This window comes from Sebastes umbrosus, chromosome 14 (genome assembly GCF_015220745.1).
Source record: "Sebastes umbrosus isolate fSebUmb1 chromosome 14, fSebUmb1.pri, whole genome shotgun sequence".
In the NCBI taxonomy this organism is placed as follows: Eukaryota; Metazoa; Chordata; class Actinopteri; order Perciformes; family Sebastidae; genus Sebastes; species Sebastes umbrosus.
Window position 1 is genome coordinate 9,452,857 of NC_051282.1, and position 19,847 is coordinate 9,472,703.

General features: G+C 38.7%; 2 protein-coding genes across 3 annotated transcripts in view; one reads left to right on the plus strand and one right to left on the minus strand.

Moving 5' to 3' along the window:
* Positions 1 to 10,756, minus strand: part of cbx6b (chromobox homolog 6b) — a 28,998-nt gene extending 18,242 nt beyond the window's left edge. Inside the window, exons 1-2 of one of the 2 annotated variants that reach the window (XM_037793522.1) lie at positions 10,627 to 10,745; positions 1,959 to 2,056 (exon numbers count right to left, since the gene is read on the minus strand). The gene's annotated coding sequence lies outside the window, so the exon portion shown is untranslated. Of the gene's footprint in view, positions 1 to 1,958; positions 2,057 to 10,626 lie in introns of both variants that reach the window. The other variant, XM_037793523.1, reaches the window with a different exon arrangement.
* Positions 1,579 to 19,601, plus strand: baiap2l2a (BAR/IMD domain containing adaptor protein 2 like 2a). Its single transcript, XM_037793524.1, has 14 exons — positions 1,579 to 1,910; positions 2,353 to 2,428; positions 4,719 to 4,805; positions 8,524 to 8,585; positions 8,681 to 8,752; positions 8,980 to 9,060; positions 9,167 to 9,298; positions 11,371 to 11,466; positions 13,007 to 13,076; positions 13,875 to 14,067; positions 15,311 to 15,376; positions 16,075 to 16,204; positions 18,657 to 18,697; positions 19,141 to 19,601. The coding sequence occupies exons 1-14, from the start codon at positions 1,857 to 1,859 to the stop codon at positions 19,220 to 19,222; spliced, it is 1,242 nt and encodes a 413-aa protein (XP_037649452.1). The 5' UTR covers positions 1,579 to 1,856; the 3' UTR covers positions 19,223 to 19,601.
* The last annotated feature ends 246 nt before the right edge of the window (positions 19,602 to 19,847 follow it).

Consider the following 19,847-nt stretch of genomic DNA (forward strand, 5'->3'; position numbering starts at 1 on the left):
CCCCAAAATCACAAATTTGCCTCATTCATGCTTTCCATCTCCATGTGATTAGAAGTCACATTTTTCACTTTTGTTTTCCTCGGAATTCATACCTGCTCCATCGCCACATGTGAAGCTTATTTTCAGGCACTTAGGTCTCCAGAACAAGACTTTATTTATGGACAACAAGTTGTTCGCAATCAGTTGTACTCATTGAACACCTCAGAGTTCTTTGTGACGCACCTTTAGGTGCAAAAGTGAAGAACTGATATTAAAGTATATAGTCCATGAGCCAGGGGGTTGGTCGTGCCACTTTGGAGGGACCAGGTCTCATAGTGATTTTTTTAAAAGGTCTTTGTCCCTAGTGTTGGAAAATGCATGATAGCATTGCAGCAATGGTAGCTTTCTATGTGCTATCACTCCTTTTTTCATCCCTCCATCATTACATTTTTCCATCTTTTTTCGCCATTTTACACATAGATCCAGTATAAAAGAGGGTAACCAACACACAATATCATGAAGTCATATATCGTTGTAAAGCTTAGATTATAATCTATCCATCGGTCACATTGACATGACACTGAGGTCAAGAGGTTTTGACCTTTGACCTCTAATGCTGCAATACGGCAAATTCTGAATGCCACTCCAAATGCCCTTATAACTTACTTCATATTGATCTGATGTGCCTATGGTTAGTTCCAACATAAGGAGCACAAAAAGAGCTTTAAAATGATATATTATATGACTAACAATGATAACAACATTTCTTATGAGAATAAATGTAACTTTGTGCAGTTTGTATCTGATAGAATGTCAGAACATTGCATTGGATTCTGTTATTAGGGCCGTTTGTAAATGGCTTTCTAAGCAGCAGAAACACAAATAATACAAAAACTCAAAAAACTTTCCTGAGAAATGAATTCTCTATCCATTATTTTACGTTTTCCCACTCTTACCTCATTGTCAATATAAACATGTTACAACTGATGAGGCTCCGATTCAGTAGCAGGGGGTTATAATCCAGGTGATATGTGAAAATGATGTTCACTTTTTTTATAAAGGCATGAAACTTGGTACACTCAAGGTTGGTGATATTCTATATTTTCCATCAACAAATCCCACAAAAAGACCAAGCTGATTCCTCTGAGCCCAGTGGGCAACCTCCTGGGTCTCAAAAGTGAAGCCAATGCCTTAAACTTGCATTCTTTCTAACAGCCAGCAGGGGGCGACTCCCTCTGGTTGCAAAAAGAAGTCTGATTGAATAGAAGTCTGTGAGAAAAAAAAAAATGTCCAAAGTCCTCCTCTATCAAGTGAGTCACTGTTTCACTGGATGAACCATTCCTCACCATACGACAATTAAATATGTTACGATGAACACAGACACAGTAGTTAATTTGTTGTCAATCCCACATCCTGCTGCTGTAAATACTGTGCAACAAATGTGTATTAATCCACACCTGAAAATAGTCCCTGACCAATACAACATTTACCTCTGTTTGAGTAGTGTTTGGAAAAAACTATAGCAACCAGCAGGTTTATGAAATTATTGACTCATTTCTGAAGATATAATGATTTTATGCATTACAAAGTGTAAACAGATCTCTGTTTTAGTCTTGAATAAAACATACAATGTGGCAAATACACACTCAGGCACACACACACACCCAGACAGTCAGGGTTTACAGCATATGTCAGTGTGTTTTATGGTCGAGCCGCGTTTAATTATTTACTCCAGTCTTTCTCGGGCCACAGCGGTGTCAGTTACCAACACACACACTGCCTCCTCTCTTCAAACCAGTCCAATACGATTAACTGTTTTCTCACAGGGGCTTAGGCACATTTGCTGGATGATTTAAGACCCACAGACCCTCTCAAGGATGTCGGGGATGAATAGTGATCAGCTGCATCGCTCCACCTTGGGGATTTACTCGGTGAGTAACAGATACTTGTAGTGGGCTCGAATTAGACAACAAACTTACCCGTTAAGACAAACGGGTGCGACACATGAGTAAGAGTGTCCTGTCCTGTGTTGTGATTTCTTTTCAAGAGACACACTTCAGGAAAACTGGGTCAGTTTCTGGTAAAACAGAGAAACATCTCTGAGGAGCGAAGCTCAGTTAAACCCTTTTTAAATGTAATTTCTGCCAAGCAAACATGATGTGAATTTACAAAGTCAGTTTCAAATTCAAGAAGTATTTCCTTTGCTTGAGTCACAGGTTGTCTGTGCAGAGAAGCTTGTGCTCATAAATACAGATTGAATTAAAGATGGATTTGATTGATTCTCCTTTAGGCAGGTCTTAAAGTCTCTCTGACTTTCAAGAATCCAACAGAGACTGTGCCGTGTGTGTGTGTGTGTATGTGTTTCCCAAACAGAACTTGATGGACGATTTCAACCCTAGCCTACAGAAACTGGTCTCACTGGGGAACAGCTACATCCAAGCTTTCCAGGGTAAGAAAGAAAGCTCATTTTATAAGTGCAATAAACTAAACAAACTCTAATGGCTTTATGTGGAGCTGTTTATTTCTCTAGACCTAATTCCAAAGTCCATCCGCTTTGGGAATATCCTTGTGCTGTTATAGCCCTGATTATGGGCCTGTAACCAAGGTGTTCAGGGGCTATTATGACTATATATATCTTCACCAGAAAAACAACGCCCCACAGATTTCCATATGGCAGGGACTTTGGATACTGAATGTAGTCTTGAATTTATTTCTATATGCTCTATATCTGACTATGTTTCCTTTAAGTCATGTAAAGAAGAGAAAAGGTCAGGATGAAACTTTTAATGTGATTCTGACAGCACAGTAATTGCGCCTATATTTTAATTATCCACGTCATTATCACCGCTAATCCCTGTGCAATGCATTAAATGTGAACAGCCTTTGAAATTGCTGACATGCACATGAAATTCAGCAGCAGAAGCAGTTTTTTTACACGGTAATGCTTTTACACATTATATTACATTATAGGTGTTTGTTTAATATATGCAAGAGCAGTAATACTACATCATAAACAGATTCATAGCAGCACCAAAAGCTGCTACAAAAGCCCTGCAGACTTAAAATACAGATTATTATGTCTCCCATTGCCAACCTACACAGAGAGGCTATATGCTCGCTCCGTGTGTTCAGGGCATAGAGCAATTACTCAAGACCAAGAACGAATGAAACTCGGGGTGTTTAGATTCTACTGATGCAGCTTCGCCTCATAAATTTAAAAATGATCTATTTTTCCGATAGGTAGGATGCCTTCACTTTTGAAATCTATGTCTCACAGCCTCTGGGAGTGTGTTTTTGATTGGTTAGCACTGGCTGTAGCCCCATCGGTCCAAAAACAAGTTATTCTCACCTGCTGAAAATAAAAGTTCCAGAGCACGTCTGCTCAGGGATCTAATGACGTGCTCAAGTTACTGAGGACCTGAAAATTGTATTGGGGTCAAACTGTTTTGACCCCTTTTGACTCATACTGCCCTATAAAGGCAGATAGCAGTTACTAGAGAGAAGCCATACCAATTGTTAAAAAATGACCTTTATATAGGGTGAACATATTTTCAAACCCCCAAAAACCGGGACCCTTGAGTGTGCACGTATGCACTAATATGCATAAGTGTTTTCATCTGAATGGCCAACATGGTGCACCTGTGGCGCAATTGGGCAAGGAACAATCCCTATCGCATTGTTGCTCACCGCAGCCACACATCTACCTGTAGGCTATTAGAATTAAAATGTGGAGCTCAGACACTATTTCGGCCAGCATGGAGACACCGGGTAATAGAATGGCACGAGCAAAAAGTTTTAAGTGATTCCCAATTCTTCATCTGCACGCCTGTTGATGCGCAGAAGGAACTGTGTAGAATAATAAATCAAAACGACACGTTTCATGTGCATATAAGCACGGAGGGTTCTGTGGTTACTTTACAACAGTCTGATACTGGCTGCACAAAATGTAACCAGCGGCCTCAATATATAGGGTATAGGCTATATTTTTTCTCTCTATGGCCACTCCCGGGCTCAATAATAATAAGAGGGATAAAAACATTATAAACGTCTCTGTAAGTGTTATATTGTCAATATTATTTTAATTGTGTTGAAACCAGGACATTTGAGAGTTTTAATGATATTTGTTGGGACTCGGGACACCCAGCTTGAAACCGGGACAATCCTGGACAAACCGGGATGTCTGGTCACCGTACCTTGAATCAACATAATAAATGAATTTCCAATTTAATACATAAAAGTAATTTAAAAGAAATGTATAGCTTTTACTGGATTTGGCTCTCCTGTTTGGTTTGTTAGCTGTTCTTGGAAATTATATATATCTGAGACATTTATCTCTTTTCTATGCTAAAAACTACTACTACTATTACTACTACCACTACTACTGTATGTAGTTACTGTATTCTGGCTCTGTAGGGGAGTATAGTAGAAATAAAGCAGTATCAATAGCAGGTGGTCAATGAGACAGCAATGAGAGCGAAGAGGTACTTTATGGTTACTGATAGTCAAGAAAAATGTGATTTCACTGTGATTTATGCTGCTGTTTTTTAAATGAACATATTTCCGAATGATTTAGAGAAAGATATTTGCATGTATGGAAATTTTAATTATTGAATAATTTCCATTTTTGTAATTAATAGCTCTGTTTAGCTGCTTTTGTAGTTCCATGCCTGCAGGGAAATGAATTGTGTCACATACATTTGCATTTCAAATGACTTTTTGTGTTTGTGTGTGTGTTTCAGCTCTTGCTTTAACAAGTGAGGCCTATTTCAGTGCACTTTCAAAGATTGGAGAGAACGCTTTCCACACCATATCCTCCGGCTCCCTAGGTAGGTGTGAACAACGCCTTCATGCACAGCTGGCTTGTGCAATCTTATGATTACAGAGCGGAAACACAAAGAAAATATTCCTGTCTACAATCCAGGATGTGAGCGTATTGTCTTTGATGTGTTTATGGTCATTTATTAAACTAACTCAAACAGTGTTCTTCCGTGTTATGAAGAGCAAAGTTTACCCTCTGGCGGCACTTTATTACTTCTTTCACAATTACTAAGACACAGTGCATATGTAACTTGTGTGTGTGTATATGCATTGTCTTTGATGACTACTTGCGGTAAACATAGCCTACTTTGATAAGTTGAATTAGTGTATTTTACAATAGCCTTTCTATAACAGTCCTGAGTCCTGTAGCTATTGGGCTCAAGTCAAGTCAACAACGTGGCAGAACTGGCTCATTAGATTTCTACTACTGTCCGACAACAGTTAGGTTCAGATTAGATTGCAACACATGTACGTCTGAGTCCGTTTTTCTGTGAGTTCAGGGCCAAGAAGTGTTGCCAGAGTAGATATCAGATGCCAGCGGGCAACATGAATAATAGACGATGACAGGCAGCGGGCCGTGCTCCGCTCACTTAACCCAGCCACTCTAAAGGGGAGTCATGTTAGGTTTAGTGGCTGGACTGGAAGGTTTAGTTGCTGGCTGGAGCTGAAGGTTTAGTCCAAACCGGATCATTAGTCTGCTCTTACTGTGCTGTTTCCTCAGCAAGGAAATGAATCCCAGCATGCATTTCAGGGAAAGTGACAAGTCAAATTAAACTAGTTCAACATACATTATCCAGAATATAATATTATGGCATGGTAAAACCTGATATTTAAACTACTTTGGAAATCGTTTTTTAGCTTTTATCAGATATCCCTCTTCTGCCCCTCACTATGTATGTATCTAAGCCATAGACTGTATACAGTACATGAAGTGGACTGCAGTTTTGAAGCCTTGAGCTCGGCAATTTGGCCGCCACCATCTTTGCATTTGGCTGTTGCCACCCTTTTTTTTTGCAACCAGAAATGACATGAGAGGGTGGAGCTAAGTACAACCGAATGCTGAATAAGACATTTTCAGTTGACCAAAAATGTTATAATTAACTTTCACGAGCTGTGAAAGGGTTAAAGTTCTGAGACGAAAACAAGGACAACTCCCAGACCGTACAACACCATGGTAGCAACCTTTCAATCACAAGGTAGCCACGCCCTAAAGCATACCCTGCTTTATGGTCTGTTTGACTCTAAATGGGACCATAATTTACTAAATGAACATCATGCTGTGTTGAAGAAGACTTGAAACTAGAGATTGAGACCATAAACTCATGTTTACAATGTTTACTGAGGTAATAAATCAAGTGAGAAGAAAGGTCATTTTCTCATAGACTTCTATACAATCAGACTTATTTTTGCAACCAGAGGAGTCGCTCCCTGCTGGCTATTAGAATAGAAGAATGCAAGTTTAAGGTACTTTCGCATTGGCTTCACTTCCCAGACCCGGAGGTAGCCCCCTGTCTAAGCACATTTCAATAGAGGTTGAAGACAGACAGCAGTTGGCCTTTTACCGGAGGCAACAATGAAACTGTCAAAATATTATTTGGCAGCTAATTTGATAATAGTTATTACACCAGAAAACAATTAGATTCCAGAAACATCATCATAGGTCAGAAACATCAACACAGATTAACGATATTGTAAAAATGAATTGGCACAGTGACAAGGACATTGGATTAATACAAAATATAGATTAGCTGTCAAATTAGTTACATTGACCCACATGTCAGGAAGCAACAAAGTATCACTGATGACATATTATTATTCCATAGCTAAGATAAGATATGATATCCCTTTATTAATCCCGCAGTGGGGAAATGTGCAGTGTACAGCAGCAAAGGGGATAGTGCAAAAAACAAGATGCATCAGCTAACACAGTAAAAAAAGAGCTAAACAAAGTGTAAAAAAACATGAACCATTTAAATAGAAGGAAGTATAAAAATAAGAGCAGTATACACAGTATTGACAATAAACAGACTATTAACAAAATTGCACAAGTGGAAAATGATACTGCACAGTGAGAATGAAAGGAAATTCCATCTGAAAATATTGCACAGTATGAATTACACCTTGGTAGTAATAATGATAATGATATTGCACACTCATTATACAGTATAGTGCAGTTATTGTTAGAAATTAGAAGTTGTATTAGCAACACAAGCCTCAGACAGCTAAAAAAACAAACAAATCACACATAAACAATCAAAAACAGCTGTTGAGTACCTGCAGATATACAGTAGTATAGGTCCAGTTTGTCCCTTTACATTCAAGTCATAGTGCTAAGCATAATCCTGAAAATACTTTTCTAACCATCTGGATGAAAAGATCAGATCAGCTATACAATAAAAAAGAAGATTTTTAACTCGCTTGGGGTTGCGACTCGTTGAGATCATTCTTGACTTGTGCTTGAACCCGAGCACGCATTGCAACAAACACCACATAAGGACATGTTAAACATGTAGCAACATATTCATCCTGCAAACCCACGTAACGGGAAGCAGCTCAGCTAAAATCTCATGATAACCATTTTTACCAAAACAAAACTCAATTCCAAAACCAAGCAATGAAATGAGCACACAGCATAAACACACTATTGGTGCATGTGCACATAGCGATGCTAGCGATTTTTCTACTTCATGCTAACCGCACAAACGATATGTCATTATGAAAACTGAGACTCCATAGATTCCAATGGTATTATTCTTATCACTCTACAACCAAAACTCACTGAACCAGCAGCCACAGAAGAGAAAAATAAACTTCACTTTATGCTGTTTCATGATCAATTGTGTTGGAGGGCATATCAACGCTGCTAATGGCTACTCCAATGTCTCTGGATAAGTTCTGAGTCGATTCCAGCCATCTGTATTCATTTGTATGGCATGGAGGAGCAACTCTGCCTTCCTCCAGCATTGAACAGCCTATCCTCAGCCTTCCATGTGAAAACACGATCTATGTCTCCATCTGGTGGATGAATTGTGGTACTGCACTCATCCTAAAGGCATTGCTCTTCAATACAGGCCTGAAGTGTCCACATAGACCAATGTATCGAGGTGTGATCGATCAAAACAAAGCCAAAAACTGTTGTAATTAGATTTTATTAATTGTTGTACAGTTACCTGGGAACGTTTCAGGCACAGTTGGTACCCAAATGGCCAATTTGAAGATTCCGCCTTAACATGCCTCTACTAGAACCGCTCCAACTTTGCTCTGCTTCACTTAATTAGCATCAGTCTGTAAACAGGTAATGTTCAGATGTTGTGATATGGTTTGCTAGAGGTTTTGGGCTGCAACTGCATCATGCCAAATATATATTTACTCTAAAATTGTACAGTTTTGTTAAGCGGAAATTAAATGTTTTGTTTATGCTGTGTTCCATCTTCATTTACTCTGACCCAGTGACATACTGATGCTTAGTTACATCTCTGCAGAAATCTCACAAGTGTTACCTTTATTATGATACCGAGATTATTCAAATAGACCTTGTAGTTGCAGAGATACACTCTATTCATTTTGGGCATGTCATTTTTGAGCAGGGGTCTGAGCCAGAGGCCTAAGGTTCAAGAGGTTGGGGAAAGATTATATCATATTGCAAAATGTAATTTTATTGTTTTGTAGTCATATATGAAGTAATAATAATAATGTGACATGTAGCCTAATGCAATTGTGTTTAAGGAGATGTCCTGATTCAGATCTCTGAAAGCCAAAGAAAACTCACCATGGAGCTGGATGGAGTAGTAAGTTACATCAACACTACACTACTTTTGAGTGTGAACAAACTCTCATGCGCTCCATTTTCTCATGTGTTTAACATGATTTTGTCTCTTTCCAGTTCCGCTGGTTCAGTACGGAGGTCCTTCAGGAGATGGACACTAACATTAGACTGGACAAGGATTACATATCAGTGAGTGAAAGCAGGGGCACGACAAAGTCAAAAGGGATTCTTACAGATTGACATGCTGTTATCTCATAATTATTTCCAGGACGTAATGTAAAATTCATTAAAAAGGGAAGATATCATTAGAATTAATTGGAAAATGTCTTCATTTCATCTCCACTGGATTGCTAATTGTTACCTTGATGATTGAAATGATTGAAAAACAGACGTGATGTGAATTCTCTCTCATACAGGGAAGCAGGAACCACTATGAGATGGAAGTCCACAACCAGGCAGCAGCTCTGGAGAGACAGCTGAGGAGAGGAGCCAACCAGGTTTCTCCATTTCTGCACTCTGAAGCAAAAATTCTGCATCACTGTATATGAATGTGTCCTTGTACAGTATATATATATATGTTCTGCCATTAATGTGTATTCTCAGGACTGTAGTGAGTATGTGCAGTTCCTCAGGGAGAGCCACGGCGAGGCTCTGAAGGAGGAGGAGAGGCGATACCGCTTCCTTTCTGAGAAACACTGCGGCCTGATACAATCCATCGCACAGCTCATGAATAAGGTATAAAAATTTCTTCAAAATAGTATTTGTGATCTCAATATTTTATGGTTTGTTGTTGCTTATTGACTACAGCTGCCAAATAGGTCGGGTTTGTCTTACAACTCATTGCAATGGATGTCACAAGGACAATGACAGGAAGGCACTCAGAAGAGAATTCACAATAATGTGTAATGATTATGCGAGACTTTATCGGTCCCCGTGGGGAAATTCCTCTCCTTTATAACGAGGGTGAACCACAGAACAGCAGATACACGTTCAGGTTCTTCAGCGGGACTGATACCACACTCACAGCACTTTGGAACTCTGTGTTTTAAAAAGTGCTATATAAATGGAGTTAATATTCTAACAGGTCATATGTTTGAACTCTGGACTGACACCTTTATTGCAGGGAACCCAGCCTTAATGACGTTGCCAAGAAGCCCTTTGATACTGTACCAGTGGTTCAGGACACGTGTTCTTGTTTGTTTAACTCTCTGTACTCGTCGGTCAAATAGCAGCCCGTGGGCCAAATCCAGCACTCCAACAAAAAATATGTGGCCCCCTAAAAAAAACCTTAACTTAATAGTTGACAATTTTTGAACAATGTAAATATAAGGCTCATTCCAATAAATATGACCTCATAACATCGTTGATGAGAGATGCATGCAAACTGTCATTAGGCCTCCTTTGAACAGCGACTGGTGCTGAAATCAAGTCTAAAAAAAATTTACCAGGTGAACAACAAATAATCCATATGATGGTATGGAAGGCAATTTACACCCAGAAAAAAAAAAAGTAAATGAAAAGTTAGCCATGATGAAAATAAAACATCTTATGGAAAGTCAAAATTAAGAGATAAAATGTAAAAATTGACTCACTAAGTAGAAGTTTTGTCTCACTACTGTCAAAGTCATGACATAGTGAGTCAAAATTATGAAAGTGTGAGTAAAATTACAAGATAAAAACTTAAAATGATGCAATAAAAAGTCACGATTATGCAATAAAGTCAGAATTATGAGATAAAAAGTCAAAATCAGATAAAAAGGCCAAATTATAAGATAAAAAGTGAAATTTAAAACATAAAAAGTCAAAATTATCAGATAAATGTCAAAATTATTAAACAAAAACTAAAAATGAAGACATAAAAAATGTCATGGTCCTTGGTTTTTGAATTTCTTATTTTGAATGTCTCTCCTCATGTGTTGAGTTTCACCCTTGAGAGAGTTTTCCAGTTTTGTAGTTCAAGTCTTTTACTTTTGCCTTTGCCTTTTCTTTGTGGATTGAACCTTGCTACCTGTCTACCAGACCAGCTGTATTTTTTATTAAATCATTAAATAATTGCACTCTACCTGCTGCCTCCGCATCTTTATCGGCATTTGGGTCCAAACCTGTTTTCCTGAAAAACATGACAGTACGAACTGACAAAGAAACAGGCGATACACACAGACTAAATACACCAGGAGAGCAGGGTGATTGAACACAGGTGGAACAAATCAGACAATCACAAAAGGCGGGAAACAAACAAAGGCTCGAAGTAAAACCAAACAAGACACAAAAGGAGTGAACTTCAAAATAAAAATAAAACAGGAAAGAAACTGTAACGACAACCCAGGACTATGACAAAAAAACTAAATTAAAGAACAGAATTTTGACTTACTAAGTGGAACTTTTGTCTCCATCAAAATTATGAGATATTTATTCAAAATTATAACATACAAAGTCACAATTATCAAACGAAAAAATCAAGTTAGATAAAAAGCCCAAATTATAAGATAAAAAGAAATTTAAGACATAAAAAGTAAAAATTAAAAGAAAAGAAATAATTAAAAGGCACAATTTTGACTTATAAAGAAGTAATTTTGTCTCAATCACAATTATGAGATATGATTCAAAATGATGAGACAAAAAGTGCAAATTCTTCAAACAAACAGACCATAAACATAGCAGGCTGCTGTTTGTCATATGTGGATAACCGTTATTCTTGACCCAAATAAGTATTTACAAAAGTTGCTGTAACATAAGCTGTGAATTTCTTTTATTAATTGTATATTTGTGTGTCTGTGTGTGTGTGTGTGTGTGTGTTTGTGTGGCAGACAGGAGGTTCCCTCCAGCAGAGGGCTGACGCCTGGACAGAGGCGGTGGACGCCACCAGAGGACCCGAGGCAAAACAACCCACTTCTGTGAGTTCAGTTTATAGAAATCAGTCGTGTTTACTGAATTATTCAAGCAGGGACGGAGCCGGGCTGCATTTGAATCTTTCAAAACTCCACGAATATGCAGCCGGTGAGAGATATGATGCTGGCTTAGGGGAAAAAACTGAGGGAGGATCTGTTTGGGTAAATATCTTGTGAAATGGAAAACAGAATTTGAACCAGTTTTACATTTTTGTTTTAAAGTGTCTGAATTTGTGCAACAAAGAAATGGATTATACACAGGCAGTGTGTTATAAGGAAACCAGTGAATGATTGCAATAATATTCTGGTACAAGGGTGTCCTCTGCTGGTTGGAGCCTGAATTAATTGGAAATCCATCAATTTCCTGTTGGAGGATTAAACCTGTAGCTGAAATAGGACATAGATTACATATTGTCTGGCATTAAATAAATTAATATGTGATTGTGATGAAGCTTTAAGTATTTTTGGTAACACTTCATTTTACAGGTCCGCACATTTCATGGTAATTAGGTGATAATTAGCAAGTAACCTATTTAAAATTTCTTTGGAATTACTGTCAAATTACCCCAATATTTACCTCAAAATGTATCGAAAATTACTTTATTATAAACATTATTTAATAATTATATTCCGTTATTTCTCAATTGCTGGTGATTTATTTTATACATTTCCAGGAAAAGAATACAAGGTTAATTGATATGCTTTATTTCCATGTCTGCTGGTAAATAGATGATTACATTAGCTACCAGGTTACATTTGTGTCTTTTAGTAGTTTTGATTCTCCACATCTAATGAAGAGCAGCTGTTTCTTAAGCCTAAGGGCCCTATTTTAACGATCATATGCTATTTTAGCATATCATTATTAAATACTGTTTATAATAAAGTCATTTTCGATCAATTTTGAGGTAAATATTGGGGTAATTCCAAAGAAATTTCGAATAAATTACTTGCTAATTATCACCTAATTATCATGAAATTTGAGGATCTGTAAAATGAAGTGTTACTGTATTTTTCTGTCCAATCACTAACTTTAATCAAAATTTGAACCTTATATATTGTCTAAATAAGCGCGCGAGTCTTAATCTTAGTCTGAATTACACCTACATCTCAGGAAAGTAGGATTAACACACCATGGATAATTCACATACTGAAACCATATGGCTCTTTGTATATGAAGGCTGCAAATTACCATTCAAGTAAACAACAGAGACGCCCTCCTGAGATAAACCCTGTCAGTTTCAGTCTGTTCCTCGCCGGAAGGTGACGTGCCAACGAACCCCCACAGATCCCACATCCTACTGTAATAACAATCGTAGGATTAACGTGGATTGTGTGTTTGTTTTGGTCTGATTCATCCTTCGCTTATAACAGAGAGAAGACAGATATTTGTGCTTCTGCAGTCACACACGATATACATTACTCATTGTAACAGTATATCCAACACATCCTGGGCTGCTGCTTTGCTTTATTGTCTGTTCAGATATGAATTTTGCCTTTATGACTGCGCCGGTACTTCCTGGGGTTTACAAGATGTATTAACAAAATTGTTGCACAGGTGGGGATGAAGGAGGAGGAGATGAGAAGGAGCAGAGAGGAGCCGCCCCTCGGCAACATACCATCAAGGGGTGAGGGCTTCGTTCTAAAACTCTATTTGTTTTGAGTAAAGAAAACACTTTACTTACGTCATGTTTGAGCATAACTCTAAAAAGTCAACCTTTTGCTCAAAACACCTATAACAACGATAACATGAAAAGATTCTGATTTCACTTCGGTGCCACATTATTTCACGTTATGTTGATCCCAAAAGTATTTCTGAAATATTATTGCCGTCTGTAAATCATTTGCAGTGCTCATTTGCCTCCGCTCCACAACCCGGTTTTATCACTCTGTAAGCCCTTTATCTCTGTTTCTCTCCCGTCCATCTTTTTCTCCCTCTTCACAATTTTGCACATCACACACTTTCGTACCTCCTCATTTGTACGTTCCTGTGCGGAAAGTCTGTCTAATTACTTGGCTTGCTTATCTCGAGTAAAAATAGATAAAAGTAACGATGTATCAAAAACAGACAGTAAATAATCTCCAAAATATTAAATAGCCTCATATTGCCCCACTGAAACATTGCGTGTTGGCCTGCTCACTAGAGGGAAAAACAATGTCTTTGGTATGATTCAATGAATCGCATCCCCCTGCCATCCAAGCAAAAAAATAATTATGCATAGAGCGAGATATTTAGTAGTCTGCTAACCCTCTGAGTTATGAATTCCAGGGCCATAATTAAAGAAATAAATCCTAGCCGCTTATGTTTTTTAATTAATCATTTCACCAGAGATCCTTCTATGCAAGGTTTATCATCTAACTCGTGCTTCAACAAACTGTCTTCTCTGCACTCAAAGGGTTTCACACAGTATGTCACATCTCTCCAGCTCCGTCTCCCCAGGGGAGCATTTCTCGCTCTGCAGGAGGCAGCAAATCCACGAGGGTCCGGGCGGTCGTGGCCCACCAACCTGGTGGCTCCGACCCGACCCTGCTGCCCTTCACCAAGGGAGAGGTGATCATCGTGCTGGTCCAAGAGCCCAGGAACGGCTGGCTGTTTGGACGCGCTGAAAGCAGCTCACGGTGAGAGATGTTGCCTGTTGTGTGTGACTGGGGAGGCATCTGTCTATCTGTTACTGTAAATATGTCTGTTGCTCAAGTACAATATATAGTTTGTGGTGTAATGGAGGGTATAGTCCTGTGCAGGTATAACGGAAATACCCATCTCTTTTTCTGGCGGTTTACAGTATACATTTTCAAAAAAATGACTTGCTCCTGCACACACTTTTCTCTGCTTTATTAGTCAACATTTCGGTCAACAAGGGCCTTCATCAGGACATTAAGAAGATAAAATGGTGGTGTGTGTTCTTTTAAACATCACCAAATCAATGTGATTGGATGATTGGAAGTGTCTGCCATCCCTATTGGTTGAGGAAGTGACATCATCACATATCCATTGCACCAAATGTGTGCAGGAGCAAGTCATTTTTTTGAAAAAGTACATATTGGAGGGGATCTACAAACAAACAAACAATTTTGAGAATGTGCATGTTTTCCTCTCCTTGAAGGTTTTACAGTATACAGCCATAAGAATATGTAGGACAACCCACTACTTCCTCAGTAATCTACCCATCAGTACACCCACCTCATCAACGACCACTACGCCACTGTATATTGCTTAGTAGCCTACTGTTTCGCTGCTGTACTCTCTGTTTCACACTGATACCGTTCAGTAGGTCCATTTTCCTCAGGAAAAATAAGCTGGTGAGAAAAAGTGATATGAGCAACCATTTTTAAGGAATAAATAAAAAAAAAAGAATATAAGAAACATTGGGTTTTGGGGGTTATGGATTTACATTGTAGTTAATGGAAAGCTGGTGCGTCCCATACCGGCGCTAAAGGGTGCCTAGTGTGGCGGTATCACATGCCGATGGCCGTGACAAAGCGTCGGTATTTGACGCTGTGGCAATGAGACTGGGCCGGGAGCACCATGGTTCCTAACATCAGTATGCTAACATGCTTACAATGATAATGCCAACATGCTGATGATTAGCATAATGTATTCTATGTTTACCATATTAATTTAGCGTGTTGGCATGCTAACATTAACTAGGATGATGGGAATGTCATTAGTTCTGAAGGTATTTGGTCACGAACCAAAGTATTGGACACATTCAAGTTTTGACCTGATGAGATGCTACAAGAAAAGTTAGAGTAGGCCTATAATAACCAAAGCGGGGACCATGAATATCTGTACAAAAATGTCATGGGATGCATTGCCATGAACTGCCGTTTGACATTTACTTTCTGGCTCTTTTGTTTTCAGTCAGGGATGGTTTCCAGCCACCTATGTGGAAGTGATGGATGATCCTCCAAACACAACCAGCTCTGGGTAAACATGAGATAAAATGCATTCTGCAGTGACTTTTAAATAACATTATATCATGCCCTGCTATCTAGTCATGCATTTTTTTTAACTACAAACAGAACTACAGCTGCTTCCATGTTACTCTTAATGAATTTACTTTAAAATGACTTTGAGTTATGCATTTTAAGTGGAGTATTTTGAACAATGCTGCCTGTCTCGGCCTCGGTCCCACAGTGCTCTGCCTCATGTTTGTATGTCTTACTTCCCACAGTCCAAAATAAATCATTCATTCTTTATTTGAAGCCATTAAGAATGGATGGAGAAACTTTAAACCAAAAACCTTCTGCATAATGTTGCCTTTCAAACCTGATACAGGATATATTTTGCTGCTCCCCCAGGCTGTTCTTATTGTTTTATGAGCCCAACACTTTAAAAGAGGGTCAGCATGGAGCCCAGGCCTGGAATAATAACATGAACTATTTAAGATATTTGGGTGACCCATTGCTGTGAGGAAAACCATAGTAAGAGGTTGAAACTAAAACGTTGCTCAGTCACTGTGGACACATGCCACAGCTAAATGCCTAAAATATGAATGCAGATGCACTGAACATATGAATTTGACGTGAAATTTCATATGCTTCAAAAAGGAAAAACATGCTTCAAGTAAAAACACTTTACTTCTTCAACAAAGAAAACGATTGATATTTTTTTTGTAATTTCAGTAACTCTTCTCGAAGCAGAAGCAGCAGCTACAGCGGAGCCCCGCCCCCTCCGCCTCCACCACCTCTATCTTCAAATAAACCATATGAGATGCCGCCAATCACACCGACCGAGTCAAATTCAGAAAAAAAGGTATGGCTGTTTATCAATAACATTCTCTCTCTGCCTTTCTATCAAAATAAAATCAATCTGTTTTTAATCATACATTGCATTTTTCCTCTTCTGCAGTCTAATTATATATATATATATATAGTAAGAAAAAACCTTTTGGGGACCACTTTCTAACAAGGCACCTTTTATAAAGCCTATATAAGTTGTAACGTATGTCCTTATCAGTGGTTAATACATTTTATATGCTTTTTTTTTTTTAAATCAGCCATTAATAAGAACAGCTTTTGAATTACCAGGTTGTGGAAAATCATATTCTATATCCTTTCTACTGGGTAATAATACAGTTTTAAATGTTGGTTATCCACTCACAAATGCTTTTAAGTTTCTCACTTTCTAATAAACCAATTTTAATGTCATTAATAAAGGGATTTAATCCATAAAGTCTGCAGTTGTAGTGTTGATAAGCTGTTAATAGATTGATTTTTGTCACAGAAATAAGTGGTCAGATGGTTTAGTTTTTTTTTTTTTTTTTTCAAAATGGTAACTGAAGGGTTGCTCTTATTCATTAACCATGAATAAAGCCATTAGTCACAATGTATGATCTCTTCATAAAGTGGTACTGTACCGCATTGATTTGTTCATCATTATCAAACAGTGAAATGTTATGGGACAGCTCTGATGACACACAGTATGTAAATCTTTGATGCTGTTCGCCAGTCTGTCCAGCAGGGGCACTGCGGCAATGTGCTGTTCTCAATGGCCCCACACCCGTCTTTCTGGTGGATGCAGGGAGGAAGCTCCAGCTGCTGATGGTGTATGGGCGAGGAGGTTGTGTTTGCATGTGTGTGTGTGTGTGCGTGTATTACTCATGTAGTGGGGACCTAAATCTGTTTACACGGTCACATTGTGGGGACTCGCCTTCCAAAACGCAAGTCCCCATAACGTAAAATATTACATTTTAGAGGGAAAACTTGGTTAAAGGTTAGGGTAATGTTTAGAATTAGGCAAGTATCGGTTATGGTTAAAGTTGGAGTAAGTCTCCAGAAAATTAATGTAAGTCAATGTAATGTCCTCTAAAGTGATGGAAACACAACTGTGTGTGTGTGTGTGTGCGTGTATTACTCATGTTGTGGAGACCTAAATCTGTTTACACAGTCACATTGTGGGGACTCGATTCGTTTTGGGGACAAAATGCACATCCATATAATGTAATTACATTTTAGAGTGAAGACTTGGTTTAAGGTCAGGGTAAGGGTTATGTTTAGGCAAGTTTAGGCTATGATTATGTTAGGGTAAGTCTCCAGGAATGGCAATATAATGTCCTCTTAAGTGATGGAAACACGACTGTGTGTGTGTGTGTTCTTGTTTTGGCATGCTGTAACTTGAGACTATTAGATTAGAAGACCTATTTGTGACTAAATAGGTCTGAAACATAACCTTTTAAAGCCCCGACACACCAAGCCGATGGTCGGCCGTGTCTGCCCGTGTTGAGTTTTTTTCGTTGATTCAGCATGTTGAATCGGCGGCGGCGCCCGTTGGTGAGAGAAATCACTCTGATTGGCTGTTTAGCTTAAACGAATCAGTGCACGAGAAGAGCTAAGCGGTGAGTGAGATTGGTGTGAAAATGGGTGGCAGACACGGCATTATTTCACTTGGCTGTTGTATATCCACCGTCCTTGGTCTCCCGGTTTTCTTTTTTTGAATGATGAATACAGACTAGCGCCGCCTGCTGGTGTGAAGAGTTATCTCACGCAGGCGCAGAACATACGTGCTAACTAGCCGTCGCCTGTAGTCTTTGCGGTGTGTTTGCGGCGCAACTTGCGGCGGCCTTCCTCACCGCTAGTTCTCTGATGACAGCATGGTGTGTCCCCAGCTTTGGGTGCTGCAGTGTGATGACACTATCAATGTCTTTTGTCTTCGGTGCTATTCAAGCACACAGTGGTTTGAATAGCATTTCCATTTCTGTCAGGGACATGCAGAGAGCTCAAGGTAATAAATGGCCCTCCTAAACTGTGATATTTTGTTTTATAAAATTATTGCTATTAAAACAAATCACATTCTACTAATATTCCAACAATGGTTGGTATATTTAAGGGCCAATAAGTGACATATTTAATTAAAAAAAATATCTGGTTATTGTTCAAAGCAGATTTATTATACGTTTTTTTTTTTCATTGTGACATTGATGTTCCTTGATCTCTCTGCATGGTCTCTGTTTTTGCTCCCTTGTCTACCTCAATTGTAAAATTGAGGTATAGCAGTGTGTGTGTGTCATGTGGACACACTCTGAGGTGTGTGTGTGTGTGGGGCTGCCTGACACAACCCATCAATGAGCAGCTTGTGGGAGGACCGGCTGAAAGCAGAAGGGCGAGGGGTCGAGGGCCGGAGCTTGCTGAGCCTCCATTAGTGCATGTGTCTACGTTTTGGATCGCCCTTCACTCACCCATACCTTTCTCATATTTTTTTTCTATAGAGATCAAAATCACACGGATCACCACCAGAACTCTTCCCGAGGTAAGAGTAATGTACCTGTGGCTATCTCTCTCTCTGGTTGTAAAATGTGTAAATGGCACTCTTGTTCTCTTCTACAGGAAATAATGATGTTTTTGAAGTATAACATGAACCCATTAAATGAGAGAACAACAGACGAGGGCAGTGATCTAAATGGCACAGAATTGCTTTCCTTCCATTAGAGTTTGAAGTGCAGTTTAGTACTGAAACCATTTCAGTTACGGCCATTTGGGAACCGTGACTATCACTCTCACTATCACCCCTCACTATCACTCTCTATTCAGGTGAACAGTTTGCTAGATGATGCTTGTATGGTGTGAAATGAAGTCCTCATTTCTCTTGTTATAACCTTCACTCTGAGGCTCAAAGATGTTATTTTCTCCACTCTGTCTGTCTTTTTCTCTTCCTCCAACATCTATTTCCCTTTCTCCTTTTTTATTTTGAAGGGGTACCAACCCGTTTGCCACAGTTAAACTGAAGCCCACATCCACCGATGACAGATCGGCCCCGCATTTATATCGACGATGACATCTCAACCCTGAAACACACGCTTTATAGAAATAGCAGAATATACATGGTTGATAACAGAGTGGAGGCTGTCTAGTGTTTTCTTACTTTGTCATACAACAGTCTGTTTGCCAGAGATACACTCTAAGCTGGAGAAAGAGGACAAAACAAACATATGAATATTTTATAATTCTTGGGTTCGCACAAGGACTGTAGATATTTTTAGATCTATGTAACCAGCATCGGGTTTTTTTAGGTTATAATGGTTTCATCCTTTTTTACTTTTTCATGATTGGCTCTGAACATCTGTAAAATAGCAAGAATGAATCACTGTGGTACAAATCTCTTTATGTATCATCAACTAAATATGTGTATTGATCTTATGGTGTTGAATCATCATCCTTCTCTGGTTTATTGGCACTGAAATTCTGTGTGAATGACTCAGATGTTGTCCATTTTTAAATAAATGATGATTGTCTATGATGTGTTAATAGTGTACAGTTGATGTTAGGAATCATGTGTCATTTACAGCTCAGGGATGGATGCATGATAAATAATATTTTTAATGTTTTATGTTTTTATTGCCATTGTATTGCATCTCCACCATTTCTCTCTACATGGTCCGCTGAATTAAATCCATTATTAC